We start from the raw sequence: 23,366 nt of genomic DNA, 5'->3' as shown, positions 1-23,366 counted from the left end.
CTAGCCTGGATTGTCTCACCAGAAGCTCAAGGGCAGGACACTTTCAGCTCCAAAGCAGACTAGGCCTGGCCGGGATGGAGGGAGAGCTCCTCCCCCCCCCCCCCCCCCCCACTATTCCCAGGACTGTTCTGCAGAGGAGCATGGGGTACTGCCTCTCTGACCTGAACCCAACCTTCCTCTTCAGGTTCCTTCTCTGGTTCTAGTCTGGGGTCCAGGGCAGTTCCCTTCCCGCCCAAGCGTCAGTCTCTCCTTGTATAAGGCTGATGAAGTTTTTGGCAGGCAGAAGCCCTGGCACCAGGGAGCAAGCCACTCCCGCCCAGGCAGCTGTACCATGCAGCTCCAGGCAGTGATAACAAAGAGTGGGTTTTGCTTTAAGCTTCCTTCTAAACAGCATTTTTTTTTTTTCTTTTATGGTGGTTGTCGTGGTGGTGGATTCCATGCGCAGTTCTGTCCCACAGCTCAGGAAATGAGGTGATCATCGGGGCAAGAAAGGAAGGGGGTGGATGCGGGGTGATTGGGCAATTGGACTGCGCAAACACAAGAGGTCAAAGATTGCACCCAGCCGGCCCCCTCCGGGCATAAAAGCGAGCGGACCACAGGGAGGCGGTGCAGAAGCGGGTCGGTCTGTACTCCCCGCTCCTCGCCACACACACCGAGAGGATGAGGTTCACCGTGGGTGTCCTGCTGGCCTGTGCTGCCTTGGGTGAGTGCTGGTGCAGGGAAGGACTGGCTGGCTATGCAATCTTTGTGAGCTAAAGCTGGAAGCCCCAACAGCCTGCCCTTTGCTTCCTCTCCGTGGCATCTTCATTTTAGGAATAACGTGTGATCCTCATGCATCTGGGGCTCTTATTCCGTCTCTACCTTTTATTACCCTCCTCACGCTGTCTCCCCTATGTCCAATCATTTGAAGATATGGTATATGATGTTTAAAAACTTTGAACCAGCCGGGCGGTGGTGGCGGACGCCTTTAATCCCAGCACTTGGGAGGCAGAGGCAGGCAGATTTCTGAGTTCGAGGCCAGCCTGGTCTACAGAGTGAGATCCAGGACAGCCAGGGCTACACAGAGAAACCCTGTCTCGAAAACAAACAAACAAACAAAAAAAAAACCTTTGAACCAGTTGACTCAGGTGCTGCACCGGGCCTCTCAGTATAGTCAAAACAGCTTGGTATGGTAGTCACAACTTCCTGGGATCTGATTCTGCTATCTTTTCCTTGTCCAAGGCCTCCTTGGATGCCTTTGGCGATGGTGGCTTGGACTTGAGTGTGGGATTCAAAGCCAGAATTCTTGGTTCACATCATGCCTGTACTTCTTCTGTGACAGGTCTTCTTACAGCCTGGGAGGGGCAGGCGAGGGTGAGATCACAGGTTCCAGTCCTGCATCCTGCTGATTCCTCACCATAGGGGGTCACGAAGACCCAAGTGCCTGACCCAGTTGGACTGTAGTTAGCATTTGTCACATTGTTGGGGCTTTCTAGTTTGAGTGATTTGCCACCCCTAACAATTGTCAGCCTAAAAGAGGCTTCCATGCTTGTCAGCTCAGGGCATCTTGTGTGGCTGTGCACAGTGGCACGGGACCAAGGACAGAATTGACAAGTTAGATGAATTAGTTGGAAGAGGCTAGAGAGGTCGCCTAGGGGGAAAACATTTGGTTTCCCTCCGGCTGGGGTGAAATAAAGGGAAGGAGCTGGGGACACTCAGTCTCCCTGTTGTCCTTCCTCGTCCATCCTATCCGTTGGCCTCACCCATCCCGCTCCATGCTTAGTGCTTTGTGGACTTGCTGAGTCAGTAAGTCAGCCCTGCTGAGTTGCTGGAAAGGGAAGAGAGCTAGGAGTGCCAGATCCCAGCTCTCCATCACGTGGATTTTAACGGTGACCCAGCTGGGGAGATGTTTGGTATGCAAACACAAGGATCTTAACCCCAGCACCCGTGTAAAAACCTGGGTACAGCAGTGCTCTGGGGAAGATCCCAGGGACTTCCTGGCCAGCCAATCTGGTGGAACCAGAAAGGCTCAGATTCAGTGAAAGACACTGTCTCCAAAAAAAAGAAATCAGACAGAGAGTAATATCGGGGGACACCCCATGTTGCCCTTTGGCCCCCGTGTGTTCCCATTTGCACACACACACACATATGAACACGATTATATAAGCACATACACACATCTCGATACACGTCATTGTCTTCAGCTGTTTCTCTAAATGGCAGTCAAAAAAGGGTAAAGCATCAAGGGAAGGTTCGGTAGAAACAGCAGCCTGCTGAATAGAAGGGAGTTTCTAATCATTTCTAAACAGAAGAGAGCTGAAAAGTATCAGAGGTGAACTCATGATCTAACCCTCACACAGAGAGAGGCAAAGAACCTAAGATGGTATCTTCCTCTGGAGCCTGGTCAACAGACCTAGAGGCTGGGCTGCTAACAAACATGACATTGGACAAAACTCTTTCCTCCCCCGAGTCCAGCTTTCTCATTCCTAAAAGATGGTATGCCTTTCCTAGGGTTGTTGTCTAGAGCCTTGTATGAAGGTGGCTGAGAATGGTTTTTGCCCACTGAAGCTCACATTTTGATGTGGTCCTTCAGCCATGACAGCAAGGCAAGGGGGGGGGGGGGTTTGTCACCTTCAGCTATCCCACCATGTCTCAAGCAGCCCAGGGCTAGGTGGGAAAATGGCAGGCCATCAGGGTGAAGGAATTTATCTGGTCCCAGTATCGGAGTGCAGCAGAGTCCTGTGCTCTGTCATGATGGACACCAGGAGTGAGAGGAGGGTGGAAGAGAGGGGAAGTGGCCATCAAGGCCCTTCATAAAGTGGTGCATTCTCTCCCCTGGCATGGGGCGCAAGTCCTTTATGCTTCCTCCTTCTCTCCTACAGGACTGTGTCTGGCTGTCCCTGACAAAACTGTCAAATGGTGCGCGGTGTCAGAGCACGAGAACACCAAGTGCATCAGTTTCCGTGATCACATGAAAACGGTTCTTCCAGCTGATGGCCCCCGGCTTGCCTGTGTGAAGAAAACCTCCTATCCGGACTGCATCAAGGCCATCTCTGTAAGTCCTGCTGCCAGGAACGGTAGCCCCTATGCGCCTCTGTTTCTGCTCACTTGTAAACATTGAACTCGGGATGGGGACTGGCAGGTGTCCAAGACAAATATACCAAAAATGAAAGGAAGAGGATTATCCCAAAGCTTGAATCCTCCTGTCCATCCATGTCCACTGAATTCTGGCATAACAGACGTGTGTAGCCATGGCATGCTAGCTCGTACTGTTTCATGGGTCCAGGACTATAGGGAAAAGCAGCGAGCCTTGAGTTAGTGGAAAGACAGCACCCTCGGGGTTTTCATCTACAACAACACCCGCAGAGGAGCTTACAGAGACTCTCAAAACACAAGGGTCTCTGAATGAAGGCTCCCTCTGTGTGGCCAAGAATGGAAACAGATGAAAGAACCTAGCCATCCACAGGTGCTCAACTACAACCATGCCAGAGCCTCTGGTTTAATGGCTGTGCTCACCTCTGAAGAGGGAGCGACCCTTCCCCCTACCAAGCCTACCAGACCAAGCCTTGACAATTGCTTGGGGTAAATCCACATTAAAATATTTTTAATAAAATATTACTGGACACATCATCAGGGAAAAGAGAGAAAAACTACTCTATTTCTTTCTCTAAATGGAATCAACCCAAACCCAGCAGGGCTGGATGTACACGTGTTTGGGGTTTTCTAGCCCGAGACCCATAGAACACTGCCAGTTCCTTCCCAGTTGTTCTGGCTTAGGGAAGCCTTCCTTGGAATAAGTCTTTGGGACTTACTCTCTTTTAGGCGGGTGAAGCTGATGCCATGACCTTGGATGGGGGTTGGGTGTATGATGCCGGCCTGACTCCCAACAACCTGAAGCCCATAGCAGCAGAGGTTTATGGATCACTTGAACGTGAGTTCTCCCAAAGTACCCAGGAGGGGCGTCATGGCTTAGTAGATGTTAACCCTCTTTTCATAGGCAGGTATCAGATATTAGATACTAGCAAGCAGTTTCTTTGGGGAATCCTTGGGCAATGAGAAGATCTTCTAGCCCTCGAGGCATCTTGAGGACTTTGGGCTGGTTGGAGGCTAGTATGAACCTTCTCAGTCAGACATCCTCACTGAATGAAGAGAGCAGGCTGGGGTCTAGCTTGGCCTTCACTGGATCTGGGGAAGTGTCCAACCTCCTTGGAGCCTCGGGTGCCATTTGCAAGAGAGAACCCATCCTATAGTGTACACTGGGAGCTCAGCAGACCACGAAGTCTTCTAAGATAGCTCTGACTGTCCCTATCACTGTACCAGAGGACATGAAATACTTTGGGGAGGCAGGGAGGGAATGTGAGTCTCTGTTGTGGCCCCATGTTCCTGGTGGCCTTGGGTTGGTAAGGAAAATAAGGCGTCCATGACCCATGTGCAAATGCTTTCTTGAGCCTCTGTTTTCCTGGAATGAGGCTACTAATGGACTATCTGTCTTGAAGCCTATAGAGGTTTCTCTGGCTTCTTACCACCCAACTCCACCTATGTGACCCCTGGGTCTCTCTTCCCTCCATCAGGGCCACACACTGACAAGTAGTGCTTCTCTAGGTCATGTCAAAGTCCTCCCTCCACACTGTTCCCTTTCAGATCCGCAAACCTATTACTTGGCTGTGGCCGTGGTGAAGAAGGAAACAGGCTTCCAGCTGGACCAGCTCGAAGGCAAGAAGTCCTGCCACACGGGCCTAGGAAGGTCTGCAGGCTGGGTCATCCCCATTGGCTTACTCTACTGTAAATTGTCGGAGCCTCGCAATCCTCTTGAGAAAGGTAAGCCGCCATTTATATTCTGAACATCCTGTACTGCCGGGGGTTACGCAGTCCTGATTAGTCAGGTGGGTAGGCTGAACTCCAAGGTAGTGGAGGGGAAAGGAAACAGTTAGAAAGTGGTAATTGAGCCTTCTTGTTGTTGTGAGCTCCCAACACCCCAGCAGAAGCTGTCCTGAGGGAAGAAAGGGCAGATGGGTTCACAGTGGATTTCTGTATTCACCTTAGTGGTTGGTCGTGCACACATCCCAACCCCCCGACCCCGGCCCGGACCCGGACCCCGACCCCAACCCCGACCCGGACCCCGACTCTCCCCAACCCCACTCCCCGCCCTGCTCGCCGCTAAAGGAGGCTTTGATGCCACCTGCTGGTCATGAGGTTGTCCTGCACCCCTCTAGGCTGTTCTATAGTCCCCAGAGGCGCTCCCTTCCCTCCCCCCCCCCACCCCCCCAAAGATCTGGGAGCAGAGTGGACCGACAAAGTCTAGGCCAAGTATTGGTTAGCAAGAAGTAGGGCTTGTGTCCCCCGGAGGGTAACTGAAGAGCAGGGGTTAACTTATTCCTGTTTAGAAACCCTGCTGAGCACATGAAAGGCTGAGCAGGGTCTCTCCCTCTGCATCCCTTCACCGCTGTGCTTATGCCTTTGCTGTCCATTTCTTTGTGTTGAGCAGCTGTGGCCAGTTTCTTCTCGGGCAGTTGTGTCCCCTGTGCAGATCCGGTGGCCTTCCCCCAGCTGTGTCAACTGTGTCCAGGCTGTGGCTGCTCCTCTACTCAACCATTCTTTGGCTATGCAGGCGCATTCAAGTGAGTGAGATTGCCACTCTGTGGTGGCCAGTGCCAGAAGTCCTCAAATGGGGGCTCTTTGCTGACCCAACCTACCTAAAAGCATCTAAGTGGCTTAAACTCTTCCCAGGGAGGTGGTGGTACAACCTGGGCTCTCAAGGCCAAGGTAGCCTGTATCCCCTTTTATCTGACGTCAAAGATCAAGCTCTGATCTGGGAGTCCTCTCTCCTCAGAGCTCTCACATCTGGCTGGTGTCTCCTCTCAATGAGCTGCGCAGCACCTGAAGGGACCTACACACCCCTAGTGCCTGGGGATGTTACAGGGCTGCTCCTTCCTGTGCCAGCAGTGGACCGTGCTCAATATCCTGGATACTGCCCCGCCCCACCCCAACAGTCCATGTGGCTTTTTAAATTATTTTTTTATATATAATATATTTTAATAATATTCTTTCCTTCCCCCCCAACACCTCCTATCCCTCCCCCAACCGTACCAGAGGACACAAAATACTTTGGGGAAGGCAGGGAATGTGAGTCTCTGTTGTGGCCCCGTGTTCCTGGTGGCCTTGGGTTGGTAAGGAAAATAAGGCATCCATGACCTATGTGCAAATGCTTCTTGAGCCTTTGTTTTCCTGGAATGAGGCTACTAATGTCTTGAAGCCTATAGAGGTTTCTCTGGCTTCTTACCACCCAACTCCACCTACGTGACCCCTGGGTCTCTATCACCATATCAGAGGACACTGTACCCACACACATCTGCACACACACTAACACTGAAGGTCAAACCAAACAAAAAGTACATGGGGGGGGGGAACAAAACAAAATATGGAGTCTTTTTTGGTGTACTGGTCAACTACTCCTGGGCATGGGACCTGCCCTGAAACATGGTTGATAATTCTCCCTTGAAGAAAACTGATTTTCCAAGCCAGCATCAATTGCATGTAGCCTCTTGGTTAGGGGTAGGACTTTGTGTCATGTGCCTGATTTATTGCTCTCTCTTTTTATCTTGCTTATATCCTGAAGTCCACATAGCCAGGGTAGAAATACTGTCATCTTCCATGCTAAGGATTTGAAGCCTTTTTACATTATTTTCACCTCCTGAGGACCACTTTGGGGTATGTGAGCTAATCCCCCATCTCAGCGGTACTTCGAATGTCAGCACCCCACCTAGTGCTGTCTCCACTGTGGGGGACAGACACTCAGCCTCAGGCCTTCTCTGAAAGCTGACAGTATGATCTGGACCAGGAGCCAGGTCTGCCTTGTAGGAGTCCTCATTCATGCATGCGCTTCCTTCCCACAGGTGTCTGAAGGATGGCGGTGGGGATGTGGCCTTTGTCAAGCACACAACCATATTTGGTGAGTGACTGGGGAAAGACTCTGGCAGGTTCCCTGTCATCCTTTTCCAGGTCAGTAGTCAGACCTGAGCATATATAGTTTCTTTCCCATTGCTTGAGTTTCTATGTGTGCAGAGGAAGGTACTTTTGGGGGTCTCTACCAAGACTTATAGGTCTCTTTCCATCACTCAAACCACACAGTGGCCCTACCGCTAGGGAGGAAGTGCCACAGACAAGGACTGGAGGTTGCCCCGGCTGACCTTGGTCTGTCAGAAGTCTTGTGAGCTCAGAATTGTGGGATAGAGGCAATCATTGCTTCACTGGCCTACAGAAGCCTCTGTGTCTTTAACTGGTTTGTAGGCTTACCTTCCTGCATATTCCTTGACCATCAGAGATCCCTCTAGACCTTTCAATTCATGCTTTCTATGATAACAGGACTTCAAAGGTGGGGAGGGGTTTGGCCTGCCACAGGCTCACCTGAACTTTCTCTCCTTAGAGGCCTTACCAGAGAAGGCTGACAGGGACCAATATGAACTGCTCTGCCCTGACAATACCCGAAAGCCAGTGGATCAGTATGAGGAGTGCTACCTAGCCAAGATCGCTTCTCACGCTGTAGTGGCTCGAAAAACGGGTGGCAAGGAAGACTTGATCTGGGAGATTCTTAAAGTGGCCCAGGTATTTTACCCACCATCTTTCTTACCACTCTGTGCTCAGATCTTCTTGACATCTGGACACACTAAGATAGTCTTTGTGTGTTCAGGATACAGTGGGGACCCTGCCATGTGTCACCAACCTCTCCAGCATCCTCGTAGAGTAGCAGGTGTCTCCTCTGGGATCAACATCTACCAACTTTTTGACCAATGATACCCTTTCCATCTGAGTTAGGCACCTCAAGGCCCAGAGAAAATCCCAGAAGAAAAGAGAATCTCTGTCATACACACACACACACACACACACCATGCAAGCATACACACACACACACACCCAGACTGCAGAGGGACTGACTTCCCCTGCCTCTTGCCTGTTGGTTAAGACAGTTTCCTCTGGTCCAGCCCACGCATGCCAGCCTCTGTGCTAGATTCACTTGTTCTCAGCTACTTCTCAACCACTCAGGGAGACAGGGTTGAGAAGCACAAGGACGGGTATGTGGGATGGTCCTTACAAGGTGCTGGACAAAGAGGTGCTAGGTGGAGACCATGCCCGAATGCCTTCTCTCCTGGTACCTCCAAGTTTCTCACCATTTTTAAATCAGTTTCCTGACATTTCTCTTGTTCTCTTCAGTTCTTCTTTTTAGCCTCCCTAAATCCCTGTTCACTCCAGTTTTTTTTTTGTTTTTTTTTTGTTTTGTTTTGTTTTGTTTTGTTTTTTCTCTTGGAAACAGGAACACTTTGGCAAAGGCAAATCAAAAGACTTCCAATTGTTCAGCTCTCCACTTGGGAAAAACCTTCTGTTTAAGGATTCTGCCGTTGGGCTGTTAAGGGTCCCTCCAAAGATGGACTACAGGCTGTACCTCGGCCATAACTATGTCACTGCCATTCGGAATCAGCGGGAAGGCGTGTGTAAGTATTCAGGAAGAGCTAGGTGATTCCGGGAATATAGAGAACTTGGTAAGGTCAAGAAGCAGTCATAGTCTTTCTGGGGGACTGACAGCCTCTCCTGATGTTCCCATTTCTGTCCTGTTTGTGAGCTGATGCTGCCTGGCATCAACCATGTGAGGGCCTGGAGGTTACCAAGTGCTTTAAAGGCTGTTTACATTTTAAAGGACCTGGGTTGGTCCTAGTATGATTCCTCTGCATAAATTAGGATAGCCCGTTCCCTTTATGAAGCCAATCAGGCTATTAGAAAGTAAATAACTCCAAGTTTCTGTAGATTGCACATCTCTTGCCAATATTGTGGTCAACATGGGCATAATGAAGCTGGAGCTGTAGAGAGGTTGATTTTGCCCTGGGTTTCACTGGGACATTGGAGGTTTGCCTAATAATTTATTCATTCAGTAGGTGTGGATTAGACATCCAGCCACAGAGTCTCCTGGATGCTAAACTTACAGATACATATTAGATTCTGATGTCCTGGGAATTTCAGGCCAGGGAGAGGACAGATGTTCAAGAGATGGTCACACTGCTGAACAGATAAATAGCACGTAAAAGAATGAAAAACAGCAATAAAATAGCAAAGCTCACAACAGTGAAAACCAAAGTCAAACAGATCCTGGCCAGGGGTTGAACTAAGGCCCTCTTAAGGGGGTGATCTGGGGACTGAGCCTAAAAGATAGGCATGTACACATGTATTTACTCTATCATGTGTCTATCTGTATATCTATCTATCTATCTATCTATCTATCTATCTATCTATCTAATCTATCTATCTAATCTAGGTATGCATCCATTTTCTATCTATCTGTCCATTCACCATCTATCACCTGTCTGTCTGTCTGTCTGTCTGTCTGTCTGTCTATCTATATTTTTTTGCTAGACTTTTATTATACTGACCCCATGTTTGCACTGATTGAACGGGAGGGTGCCCTGGCGAGGGAGGTGGGTGTGCCCCTTTCTCCATTAGATCTTACATTCTCCCACATGGAAACCTATGACAAACAATGAAAATAGAAACAACTGGTTAGTTAAAATGGCTATTTGAAGAAGAAAGAAAGAAAGGAAGGAAGGAAGGAAGGAAGGAAAGAAGGAAGGAAGGAAGGAAGGAAAGAAGAAAGGAAAAAAAGAAAGAAGGAAGGGATTGAGTTCAGTTGTTCGAGTGTCCTGAGGTTAGAGTGTTGGCTTCTCAAAATAAAAAGCTGGGATCTGGAGCGATGACTCAGTGGGTGAAGAACAAGTATAGCTTTTGAGAGGGCTCTAGTTCAGTTCCCAGTACCCATACTAGATAGCTCAAAACTGCCTGTGACTTCAACCCCAGAGGGGTTGATGCCCTCTCCCGGCCTCTGAGGGCACTTGTACTAACATGCAGAAACCCACAAACAGATGGACAGACATAGACAGGCAGAAAGACCGACAGACAGAGAGACAGACACACACACACACACACACACACACACACACACACACACACACACACGCTTAAAATGAAAGAAAACAAACCTTACAAAAGAAGAAAAGCTGAGCTTGAACCCAACTAAAGTTGGACTGTATACCGTCTGCTCTCCCAGACGATTAGGAGTTCCTTCAACGGGCTGTTTTCTTGGCTCATCATTTCCACGAAGCAGTTAGCAGCATTGACATATACCAGACAGCTGCTGGAGCCTTTCTTTCCTGAGCCCTGGTTCTTCTTGTACCATAGGCCCGGAGGGCTCCGTCGACAACGTGCCAGTGAAGTGGTGTGCGCTGAGTCACCAGGAGAGGGCCAAGTGTGATGAATGGAGCGTCAACAGCGGGGGCCAGATAGAGTGTGAGTCGGCAGAGACCACTGAGGACTGCATTGAAAAGATTGTGGTATGTCTCGCCTGCCTCTCCGTGGTGTGTCCCTAACACTGTGGCCTGCCGGCTCACTGGAAGGCTGAGTGGCAAGGGTAGCTGTGGTGTGGAAATCCCCTTTCCAGAGTCCTTGCTTTTGTGGTTTGAATTCAGCCCCCCAGGTGGTTCAGAGCCTTAGCATTTATGGGTCTGAAGGGTGCCCTTTACATTAGCACAGTAGAAGGGTAATCCGAGCCATGTCCTGCTGAGGCAAACTGGACCATGGCAAGAGTGTTTGGGCTCAGGATATGTCCTGGTGAGTGCCGAAGGGCTCGGGTTTGATTTTGCAGGCAAGTATGTGTTCACTTAATTGATCAAAATAGCATTTTTAAATTGCCTATAAAGAATCTTCATATAGAGAGAGCCTGAGGAAGAAGAAAAGCAGCACCCCTTGTCATCACTATAACTCAGAGAAAACCCTCTTATTGGAATTGGGCCGTACGGGCTGCTTAGTGCACCCCACGTTAGCACCTCACCACGTCCTGTGAGCCTTTCTTGCCTCTTTCAAACCCCGGTGTTTCTGTCTTAGAGAACACACTGAGGTTCTGCAGGGTGGAAGTCCTGGAGAGGGCAAGGAAGCCCCAAGATCTCACACCCCTACCTCTGGTTTTTGCTCCACGGAGCCTCTCCGTTTGCCCATTCTTTCAGTTGAATCTTTTGTTCTTGCTGTAAGTTTCTTCTGTAGTTGTTGCTGCTGCTGGTGGTGGTAGTATTTTAAGTCAGGGTCTCATGTAGCTGGTGTTGACCAGTTTCTGGCTGAGGCAAAGAAGAACCTGATCCTTCTGCTTCTACCTCTGCAGTGTTGAGATTATGTCCCACTGTGCCCCCACCTACACTTAGGGGATACTCAGGACAGAACCCCAGGCCTCTGGTGTGGTAGGCTGGAACTCTCGCAACTGTGCTACAGCTGCACTTGTCTCTTTGATAACAAATTGATAAATATAGCATCTATTGACAGCACTAGGATTTCTTGCCACCGTCAACTGATCCTTCTGGAGTTCCTCAATCCTGCTAAGAGCACTTAATAATAACCATGCGCTTTCCAAGATGTCTATCAGAAAGCAAAACAGCCTACTAACCCCATTCTTCTAACTACATTTTCAAATACTACATTGTTTTAGCTACAGACCCATTTTCTTGTTTTGTCTGAGTCAAGGCAAGAAAATTCAAAACCGAATTCATACAAAGCCTGATAACTCAGAACTGGAGTCTATATAAAAGTATGCTAACATCTGGGCATGCCTGACTGATCATCAGGGGTCCGGTACGAACATCTATTGTTGCCCTGGCTTTATAACTCAGGCTGAGAGGGGCCTTCAAGACGACAGTCTAAAAGGGCAGGTGCCACAGGAAATAGCAACTCCTCATTTGCTGTGTCTTGCTGTGCCTTTGCAGAATGGAGAAGCAGACGCCATGAGCTTGGATGGAGGGCATGCCTACATAGCAGGCCAGTGTGGTCTGGTGCCCGTCCTAGCAGAGAACTACGGTGAGTGCGGACAGTGCCTCTGTGTTCTTTTTGGGCTATGGTGAGAGGAGAATTGCAGCCTAGTTTATCTCACAGCCACCATAAATACTCCCTGCCTGAGCTTCTTCTCAGTCTCTGAGACTCCATCACCTAGCATCTCCACAGTCATCTTTTAGGATGAGAGTGCTGGAACCCTCAGTCCCTGTAATGAGATTTCTGGTATAAAAGGGTCCGACCACAGAGGACATATGGGAAGACTTGCAATATCCAGAAGGCTCGATTCTCCTGCTACCCCATTGCAGGAAAAAAGAAGTTTAGTCAGCATCCCATAGTGGGCTTGGTGTGCAGTGAGCAAGACATTTGAAATACAACTTGTGAATGAATCCTAGAGGTCAGTGGCCAGGTGAACTCTCAACATCTGGAGAGTCAGGCCTTATTGTAAATCAGTGATGTGTGCGGTCTTATCCACGCCTCTTATTTTTAGTTGCCTCAAGAGAAAGGCATGGGTTTTCCATCCTATAAATAAATGTTTAATGGTTTCTCGATTCTCTTTCAGAGAGCTCTGATTGTAAAAGCCTATCAGAACAAGGTGAGTTAAAATGGGTAATCCTGGGCACTGGAAGGTAAATTCTCATTGTTGGGAGAAGTGGTTAGGCAAATTTATGAGTCAATGGAGAGAGCCTATTGTAGAAGGCAAAGTGTGGTGAGAGAATAGTAATTGATTGTGGGGCGGTTAGCTCTTGCGTGGGCGGGCGTGGATCCTGTTGGGCGGAGTTGTGGATCCCGCGGCTCTGGGAAGCAGAAGTGCAGGAATTTGACTGAATTCCCTCCACCGCTGCACCAGGCAGGTAGACTCTGAACTATGAGACGCAGGGGGCGTGGGGGTGGGGGCTTTACCTGGGCGAGGAGAGATCTCAGTCTGAAGACCCACGGGGTCAGGGCTCCTGAGTGAGGGGTCTCCAGGCTGAGGCGGCTGACCCGGAGGATGGTGGTCTCTGTTCTTGGGCCCCCAGACGCCGCTGGGAGCCACAGAAAAACTGAGACACAAGGGTATATAGGCTGGCCTGCAGCCGAGAGGAATGAGGGGGAGGGAAGCCCCAACAGCGCCCTGCTGGTAGAGACTCTTAGTTACAGGGACTCACTTGGCTGGCTAGGCTAGATTGCTTGGGTTGGCGGCCTCCATGGTGAAAACATAGAGAAGTCTTCTAGAGGGAGATTAGATGGCAGCAGCTCATTAGTCAAAGGCCTTCTCCACAGTTCCCCATGGCAGGCCCCAAAGACACAAGGAAGTTCATAGTTTTAAAGGGTTTATTGTCATGGCAAGTGGTGGATAAATCTGGCTTTACACTTCTCCCCCCCCCACCCCTCCCCCCCCCACGCCCTGCACTCCCAGGGCAGGCATTTGGTTAAATGTGTAAGGAGGAGGGTCTGGGAAGGAATACTTAATTGGCTATGCCCTCTGGCCTTCAGGTATCTCATTAATATGGAAATCTCTCGAGGCCTTGAGGCCTGTAGTCACGCCCTCTACCTATGGAGGGGCTGGTAGGGGTGTTGCCCTATGTGACTGAAAGGCGCTGATCAACGGAGGCCTTTGGCCCCGTGTCTGGGAGCCTGGAGTCTGGGAGCAAGGCTGGACACCTACCATCGACCCATTAGGGTTCGGGGTTCCAGGCCTGTGCTCGACCAGGAATCAAGCTATCCTTTCACGGTCCCACAATTGATCAGGAAGGCCGGCATGTGCATGTGGTGACTCAGACACAGGGTTCCTCATCTCCTGTTAATATGTAGGTATTGTCATCTGTAAGGAGGCATGAGGGGACCCAAGGGTTCAGACTTTATGAATGGTCTCCAAACAAATCTTTGATAACAAACCAGTAAATATAACATCTATTGACAATGCTAGGATTTCTTGCCACTGTCAACTGATCTGGGAAACAAGCCTAGGCTCTTCCCATTACTTCCTACCATTTTGAATCCCATAAAGTCTTCAGAGTTTTAGATGAGAGTTAACACAGGCCTTGCCTATGTGGTTCTTGCAGGACTGAATCAAGCACTTCAAAATGTTGATGTCTAAGTGCATGGAAATACTTGACCATCTATCCAGGCTGGGCCCAGGAAACAAGACTAACCTGTCTCTTACTAAGGCTTTGATTAGGGGTGGATCTGAAAGGATGGTGCAGGAGCAAGTAGGAAGTCAAACACCAAAGTGACCCTGAGTCCTGGTGTTCAGTTTCCTTAGATTGTATTCCACAGAACCATGAGCGTACAATTCTGTGGTTTTGTCCCTGCAGCTAAACTTAACCTCCCAGTTTTTAGCATCTCTAGAAGGAGCCATTATTATTTCACAGATAATGAAGATTGTTTTCTGTTGGAGAAAGTATTCTGAATTAATTAAAATAGAAAACAGAATCACAGGTGTTTGAGCCCCGATTGAGAGCACATTTGTGCTATAGAAAATTACAACTAAAGTGTTGTTGGTGTTTCTTTTCTTTTTTTTTATGTTTACCCTGGTATAAAACCATATTCTTTTTATCCGAGGACATCTGGCCTGATTAGCCCCAATACATGTTCATATACAAAATGCCAGAGTTCCACTAACTTTCCTGTATTCATGTCTTTGATTTAATAATTTGGAAAATGAGTTACTGGCTTTTAACTTCAATAACCTTATGCGTGCAGGTAAGGGCTATATATTAGCCATATCCCTAATGATATGTTAATATTTGGTATTTTATGTGTATACATGTATATGTGGGCACATGCGCATGCTTGTGGAGGTCAGAAGTCAACCTCAAGTGGCATTTCTCAGGAGTCATCTACTTTGTATTATGGGATGGGATCTTTTTTGGCCTGAAGTAAATTAAGCTGGCTTACTAGTAAGCCCCAGGAATTTGTCTGTACCCATTTTCCTAGTAATGAAATTATAGGCACATGCCACTATGCCTGGCTTTTTTACATTGGTTCTGGGAACTGAACTGATTACATGGCAAGAACTTTACCAACCAAGCCTTTTCCCCAGCCCGTTATTTTATTTTTAAATCAATATATCAAAGCAATTTTAAAATGGACATAATCATGGGGCACCATGTGATCTTAGTGCTTTGCTTTTGAGATTCTTCCTGCTAGACTGTCCTGTTCTTCAGATGTTGTGGAGTTCCTTTTTTTTTTTTTTTTTTTTTTTTTTTTTTTTTTGACACAATGTGCTATTTAGGACATCCTCACCCTCACTGTCCTAGGGAGACAGTGGCTTCTGTTGGGAGGCTCCAGTGATATTATTTGTTCTTTTCAGGTATCTTTCCTAAAGGGTATTATGCAGTGGCTGTGGTGAAGGCATCGGACCCTAGCATTACCTGGAACAACCTGAAAGGCAAGAAGTCCTGCCATACGGGAGTAGACAGAACCGCTGGCTGGAACATCCCTATGGGCTTGCTGGCCAGCAGGATCAACAGCTGCAAGTTTGGTGAGCAGAGCTGGGAAAGGAGCTTGCAAGGGGCCATGCAGAAAAAAATGGGTCCCGAGGAAGGCTGTGGACTCAGTGTCCATAAAAGTGAAGTTTCATAAAAATGAATCCCAAGGAAATAGCAAAAAGGACTAGGAGGGGTGGGGAACTGAGGAATGGAGTCAGGATGATTGTCTCAGTTGCAAATAATGGCATTATTGGATATACACGTACTTACCTCTCACGTGATGAAGATCAGAGGTGAGCATTTCATGGCTGATAAGGTCTTGAGGGCTCCTTCCTTCTTTCTGGTCCACAATGTCCATTGTAGTACCTCCATGTTCAAAGCAACCTTGCCAAGGCAGTCACAATTCAGGCAAGAAGGGGCGCAAATGGAAATTTACACCAACTATGGTCAGTGTTTGAAGAGAGCCTTCTGGACATGAAAGCAGTTATTTCCATATAACTAGCCATTGTGCAGAACTTAGGTGCCCTATCAGACACCTACCTACATATACCTACTATAAACCAAACTAGATTATTGTTATGGAGGAACCAAGGGAAACAGACATTGGGTGGATACCAAGCAATCTTTGCCATTGGGGTTCTGTGATATGACTATGTAGGGTGTGGTTTCCTGGGTCCCTTAAGGTGCCGGTCATCTCAGCGAGTCCCTGCTCAGCTCCTAGAATTCTTCAGTTTACTGTGTCCTCTACCTGAGGCTGTTTCTACCTCTTTATGTTTCTGAGAAGATCCCAACAGAAAATTTTGACAATGGCTTTGCTTCATATTGGCTTCCTCAGATCTTCTTTCCTGTTGCCTCTAACTTTGGGCAACTCCTTAAAAATGAGAGAACTATTAACCTGACTATGAACTCTGCAACCTTAGCATATGCAGGGACTGGAAATGGGGGCACATCTCTTCACGGAGATGCTCTGGTGTCTCAGAAACAAAGAACACCTGGGGCCACAGGCAGAAAGCACAGGCTCCTGACCTCTGCTCCCCTGAACCTCATTGTACTTCACAGCCACAAAAGCAGCCAATGTACAGGGATAATCCCCTATCCCTCACTTGACTTTTGAGGTGTAGTGGAGTTATTCTAATGAGTGGCAAAGAAGGGGAAACCCACAAAGAGTGGTGCAACCACAGAAATTCCATTTCTTCATTCTGCAGGCTAGAGACGGTACCATCACAGTGCTCCAGGGATCTCTTCCACTCTAAAGTGGAGTGCTCACAAAACCCTTTCCCAACCTTGAGAAGTTTCCTTCACCTACAGTCTGGTAGTTCTGGGTTGGTGTGTGGCAGGTTACAGAGTGAATTTTTCATAGCCTGTCAGGGGGTCAAGTAAGCCACTAGAATTGAATACACACACACACACACAAACACACACACACACACACACACACACACACACACACACACACACACACAGAGCTGATTTTCTCTTGTTCTTCTGTCCAGATGAATTTTTCAGTCAAGGCTGTGCTCCTGGGTATGAGAAGAATTCCACCCTCTGTGACCTGTGTATTGGCCCAAACAAATGTGCTCCGAACAACAAAGAGGAATACAATGGTTACACTGGGGCTTTCCGGTGAGAGTTTTCACATTTATATATATATATATATATATATATATATATATATATATATATATATATATATATATATAACCTAAGATCCATAAAAAGCCAGGCATGAATATATGCCTTTAACCTCGGCACTTGCAGGTGTGGGGTGGAGAAACAAGTGGGTCTCTGGAGCTCACTGGCTCACCAGCTTAGCCAAACTGAGGAACTCCAGGTTCAGTGAGAGAACACATCTCAAATAGTAAGGTGGAGAGTGATAAAGGAAGATGCCCAACGTTGACTTCTGACCTGTGCATACATGCACCTACACATGTGCACATGCACACATACTCACACAAATATGCATATACACCCTCCTCTCGCACCCACAAAGAGTAAAGAAAAAAATGATGCAGTGTGCTGAGCTGAGCTTGTGGGACTGCACAGTAAATTGGGGCCTTTTGTTTTCCTTATTCTGCACATTGTTTAGTGATAGAATGGCCCTAACAGTTGATGACATCAGGTGACCAACCTAGATCTATAAGGTGCCTCTGAATGACATGTGTCAATCTGACCTGCTGTCTTCTCTCTTCCCTGTATCTGGACCTCTTCAGGTGTCTCGTTGAGAAGGGTGATGTAGCCTTTGTGAAACACCAGACTGTCTTCGAAAACACTGAAGGTGTGTGTGCACTCACTGCTGTTCCCTACAGAGTCTGGGTCATTGGGATTTGCTGAGGCTTAGGGATGGCTCCATAGGAGCAGTACAGATACTGTTGGGCCCTTGAGCTCCAGTTCTCAACTTGTATGTTCAGTGGAGAGAGAAGCAATTGCTCTGCAAAAAGGAACCAGTAATCCCTATGGCAAAGGTCATTGCAAAGTTGGGGCAGGGTGACTATACATGGTAAGCTGCTTGCACTGCCATGTGCAGAGAAGGATGGGATGTATAAAAACACAGACGGGCCAGCATAAAGGCTCTCCCACTGCCAAGTCTGGAAATGTTGAACACAAAACTAATGTGTTAACAGTAACGGATGGCAAACCATAGAGCAAAGTAAGAATCCATGATGCAATCCTGACTAGATAAATGATGAAGAGAAAGGTCTTCCTGGGCCATGGAATGCCAGCTAAGGAATGAGGAGGGATGGCAAGGTTAGGAAGATGGCTTGAGCATCGGTAAAGATGTGCACGCCAGGCCTTGCGTGTCACTAAGGGCTAGTGAAGCGCTGCAGTTCAAGCTGTCAATCACTTCTCTGCCACCTCTCAGATCTGTTCTGTTTACTGTTACTCAGCTGCCTTAGGCGACTGATGTAGAGTGAACTCTCTCGGCGCCAGCTTCTCTGGGATGCTTTCCCGGGTGGCACACCCCATTCTACTGAGAATCTTCTGTCTACATGGCTGTAAAGTATCTGTGTGCACCTTGGCCGTGGGCAATCTCGGGACTCTTTCTCTTCCTCTTGATATTCCCAGCACCTGGGACGGTACTCAGAAGACACTAAGAATTTATTTAAAGGACTGGTTTGACTGAACTCTCTCATTCTCTCTCTCCCTCTCTCTCTCCCCTCTCCCTGCCTTGTTCTCTCTCTCTCTCTCTCTCTCTCTCTCTCTCTCTCTCTCTCTCTCTCTCTCTCTTTCTTCTCTCCCTCTCTTTCTCTCCCTCACTCCCTTCCCTCTCCCCTCTCTCCCTCCCTTGTTCCCCCCATGATTTCTAAACTTTCCTTAAAGGCTTTCTTTCATGCCTCCAAAGTGTCAACCTGGTCTTGGTTCTTTGTCACCTTTGATTTCTTCTGTGCTTTTCTGAGTAAGTCTTTGGTTTCTAGGCCTTGACTCTCCACTCTTCATAAAGGCTCCAAGGTCTATAACCTCCTGGTTATAGTTGCTGTAGGAGGCCTGACCTTCCAGCTCCTCAGCTCCTCGGATTGTCAAGCTGCTATTTTTATGCACAGAATGCTGGCATTACAAGCTCAGTTGTCACAAACGCCAGCCCTTCCTAGTTCTTTTCCATAGCTTCTGTCTCTAAATAGAGAACCTTGTTATAATCCTCTGTCAGTCTCTCCCATTGTCTCTCCACCTTTGTACTTGGAAATTAACCCAAGGCCTGGATAACGCTTAAGCAAGTCTTTACCACATAGGGTGGTAGAAGCAACTTGGTTATATTAAAATTAAGCTGAATTAACTGTCCCACATTTACATAGGCACATTCATATTCAATAGACACTCATCACTACTGTAGTGGCAAAAAAAAATTATAAGCACTCCAAATATCTACTAATGGAGGAATGGTTTTTAGTCACACTCCAGAATAAGATCCAATGGTTTAAAAGAATTACCTTGATTTGCATAATGGTGCAGAAGAAACTGAGGTATGCAAGTAGCTGAGAAAGAGCTACAGATGTGTGAAGATGTACTGCTAAGAAAAAATGTAAAAAGAAAAAGCTTGCAACACCACACAGACTTGTATATAGGTAAATAAGTACACGGAAAGCCTGTGTGGAAACACAGACTGGGATTTCCAGGATTGGAGCCAGAGAAAACACTGGGACTTAAGAAATGCAGAAGTGAGGATTTTTAGTTCATAAGGAAATAAATTTTAAAATATGATGACACTGGTCTCACATAGCATTTATTCAATTACGGAAAAAGTTGAGTGGACAGCGACTGAAAGGAGAGAGGTCACAATCCTGCTTTAGGATCGAGAAATGAAAACTGGCAAGAAAAAAACCTCCAGGAGGAACCACTGAACACCTCTGTAAGGGTGGAGGTCTTTAAATCGATTGACTGATTGATTAATTATTGCAAAGGTAATGCAGAAAAGATTAGGTAACCAGCTGGACAGAAGGCACACACTCTCCATATACCTATGAGTCAGTCACATCCCAGTGACTAAAATGGTTAGATCTGGCTGATCCAGCCCTTTTTTCTACCCAGGAAATAACACTGCTTCATGGGCTAAGGGTCTGAAGCTGGAAGACTTTGAGCTGCTGTGCCCGGATGGCACTAGGAAGCCTGTGACTGAGTTTGCCAGCTGCCACCTGGCCCAAGCTCCAAACCATGTTGTGGTCTCACGAAAAGAGAAGGCAGCCCGGGTTAGCAGCCTGATGAATGGCCAGCAGGTATGAACCACCCACCCATGGTCTCCTGCCATTTATCCTAGCAGGGGCAGGTTATTTGGAGTTAAATGAAGCTTCAGAGTGACCATTTCCTTTCTGAAAACTAGAATTTGGACTCTATAGATCATGGCTCCGAATACCTGAGTTCAAATCTCAGCTCGGCAGCTTTCCATCCATGTCATCTTAGACGCCTGGCTTGAAATTTCCATGCTCAGTTTCTTCACGTATTACATGGAAATACTACCACACATACCTGTTTCTAAGTTAATGAAAAAAAATTAAGTGAAGTAATGCATGCACAAAGCTTAGGAAATGTGTGTCTAAAGGAAGGGCTCACAGCGTGTTAGCTGGGACTGGATTCCTCCGTCCTGGCTCTCCTCCTGTGGAACTCCTAGTCACTAGGGACAAGTCCCCCCGACCCATGAGCCCTCGGGACGTAGACTCTGCCTTCTAGTTCATTTGGGTCTTGCTCAGGACTTTATTTTCTCTCAAGAATGTTTTTCTGAAAATGAAGATGACAGATTCTGTTTTCTAATGTGTCTTTCATACAAGTCTTAAGGACCAGAACTGACGACTACTTCTCCAGCTCACGTCAGTTGTACCATATTCTTGACAGTCTGGAAAAATACAAGACTCTTAGCCTCAGAAAAACCCCTGTCAGGGCCAGCCTTGTAGGGCAGTGGGTACAAGGGCCACTTGAATACTTTTATCCCTAGGGCCCCTCTACACAGAAAAACATTACCCTCCCTTCTGGTATAGCTTCCTGCCTTTTAATTTGTCATTAGTTTTAAAAGAAAACAAAGTGAAATAGGATAGCATACCTTGAAAAGACCCTTTATAAAGCATATGATAATCTCCAGTGGTGGCTCTAGTGTGACATTAGATTTGCATCAAACAATCCTACTAACAGTTTCATATCAGCCTTACCAATGTTTACAGAGACGGGCTTTACTTTTTGACTCAGTGTGAAATCTTTGACCTTTCTACAGTGTTTTAAACCTCTGCTTCTTGTGTAGATTTTTTAAAATGCTATGTTGATTATAAAGATCTTAATATTTAAAGATCGCACACAAACGATAATAAGGAGCATTTAAGAATATTCCTCACGCTGGACAGAATGCTAGACTTCTCAGCATTGTCATTTACAACCATGAGAGGCTAAAAGAAGCTAAGTTCCTGGTCTAAGACAAATTGAAAATTTATCCAGACACGAACTTCTAGGGATTTGTTGTTGTTTTTAATCCTACAATTCCTATGAGAGGGCTCATATCTGATGTCTTAAAGGAAGGGACATGTTATTACTTCTCACTTCCTCTAACCATTTCCAAGGCACTTAGTATTGAAATGGGAGAGTTTGGGAAAGGTGGGAGTGGGTAGTTGAGAGGGCTGGGAAGTCTCAGAGGACCTTGGGGGTGTTGTTGATAGATAGTAAATGAAGAAGATGGAAACTTGCCAAGGCACCTTTTGTAGCTTTCTGTTGTGCCCAGGGCTGGCTTGGACCTTTTAGCTGCCTGCAGTATAGGTGTTTCTAGTCCAGGACATAGGTTCACAACTATTTTCTGCTCATTTGACAGGACTTATTTGGGAAAAGTAAATCGGACTGCACTGGCAATTTCTGTTTGTTCCGGTCTACCACCAAGGACCTTCTGTTCAGAGATGACACCAAATGTTTGGTTAAACTTCCAGATGGTACCACACATGATAAATTCTTAGGAGCGGAGTATATGGAAGCTGTTGGTAACCTAAAGAAGTGCTCAACCTCACGTAAGTAGGATGAGCAGTGTGGAGAGGTTGCAAAGACAACCTAGTGATGAGTGCTGGAATGGTGTTTATGAGAACTCAGACCCTTAGGAAATAACCACATGGACAAGAGGAAACCTAGCATATACAACCGCGTGGGTTATATGCACATATTGTAAAGGGGCCACAGACCCAGGATACTAGGGCAGTGAACTTATTATATGTACTCAATCACACTTCATTTCTAAGAAGATAAAAAAGGGCACCAAACTTATTAGAGGTCCTTGTTCAATATGGCAGCGGCTCAACTTTAAGTGACAGCTGAATTAAATCTAGATATCATATCTTCCCCTCCACCCAGCTACAATTTTAGTTGAAAGTAGCCATAGGAAAAAAAAAAAAAAAAACCAACAACAACAAAAAAAAACCACAGAACATCCTTTTTTTAGACAGCTCTGTTCCATAGAACCTCGATAATGATAAGTCCTAGCTAGCTAGAAAGTTGCTAAGCTGGTCTGCCATGTCATATTCCAGGAATTTAAATAGAATAAATAATTTCACTGTTGGTTTGGGGATTGATGGGATCACTTGGAAGCACTTGTAGAGTGTGAGAGGATACATGTGATAGACAGTGGTTAGTCTTCAATTGTAGTTTGGAGATGAGTTTTGGCCTCAAATTAAGTTGTTGTCCTGGAGATACAGCTTCAGAGTCTGTGCTGTTCAGGGTGATGGCACTTTCAAGGTTGCCACTTGTGCATTGGTAAGATGGCTCAGTGGGGAAGAGCTTGTGGCACAAGCCCAATGATCTGAGTTTAATTCCTAGATCTAACAGTAGAAGGAGACAATAACACTATACTATACTGTACTGTACTGTACTGTACTGTACTGTACGATGCTATATATATTTTTTACAAGTTGCCATATGGAATTCTAGTGTAAGTAATGTGATTGTTGAAGTCTACTGTTACAAAATTCAAGTTAATATTTCCCTTACCTAAATGCTCAAGAGAACACTCTAGCTTTGTTTTTTCTCTACTCTATCCCTAGACCCAGCTCAGAAGTTGCTGGCGACTACCAGCTACCATCTGCCTAACATTCTTAGGCTAGACCCTACTAGGCAGCTTCTAGTTATATGAATTCAGGTTCAGAGCCTCACTGGTTAAAAATAAGGTTGGGGATGCCATAAGACAGAAAGTCATGTGACAGCCTCTATAACCTTGTTCGAGTCCTCCTTGTGGGAGGCGCTGGAGCTGTGTAGAGAAGTAGGGATGGGAGGGGTGGGCACAGTCTGCATCAGAATAGCAGAACAATGAGCCTTGGCACAATTTATGTGATACTGAATTGTCCATTCAGTTCATTCATTCATTCCACTAAACAGTTCATAAAGATAATAATATTCTGAATGCCCTATATCTTTCTTTTCTCCCCAGGACTCCTAGAAGCCTGCACTTTCCACAGAAGTTAAAATCCAAGAGATGGGCTGCCATTGTGGTGGAGATGAATGCTCACATGATCCATGGGCTTCTCTTGGCCTCCATCCCCTGAGGGGTTTGGGCTAACTGTGTCCGTCTTCACTGCTGTGTGTTACCACATACACAGAGCATAAAATAAAAATGACTATTGACTTTATATTTCCCAAACTCCATTCTTTTCTAAATAGATTTCTTTCTACAATCTGACT

The 23,366-nt window shown here is 46.8% G+C and overlaps 1 protein-coding gene across 1 annotated transcript; it reads left to right on the top strand.

The window, feature by feature from the left end:
• Positions 1 to 466: 466 nt before the first annotated feature.
• Positions 467 to 23,314, top strand: Tf (transferrin). Its single transcript, XM_034525058.1, has 17 exons — positions 467 to 703; positions 2,862 to 3,034; positions 3,802 to 3,910; positions 4,621 to 4,797; positions 5,465 to 5,597; positions 6,873 to 6,928; positions 7,403 to 7,581; positions 8,288 to 8,465; positions 10,198 to 10,349; positions 11,766 to 11,856; positions 12,392 to 12,424; positions 15,125 to 15,295; positions 16,736 to 16,865; positions 17,453 to 17,517; positions 19,764 to 19,948; positions 21,520 to 21,709; positions 23,116 to 23,314. Exons 1-17 carry the CDS (start codon positions 661 to 663, stop codon positions 23,148 to 23,150), a joined length of 2,100 nt encoding a protein of 699 aa, XP_034380949.1. The 5' UTR covers positions 467 to 660; the 3' UTR covers positions 23,151 to 23,314.
• The last annotated feature ends 52 nt before the right edge of the window (positions 23,315 to 23,366 follow it).

Source organism: Arvicanthis niloticus, chromosome 21, assembly GCF_011762505.2.
Source record: "Arvicanthis niloticus isolate mArvNil1 chromosome 21, mArvNil1.pat.X, whole genome shotgun sequence".
NCBI lineage: Eukaryota > Metazoa > Chordata > Mammalia > Rodentia > Muridae > Arvicanthis > Arvicanthis niloticus.
Note: the sequence above shows the minus strand (reverse complement) of the source record. Positions and strands in the feature narration are given on the sequence as shown.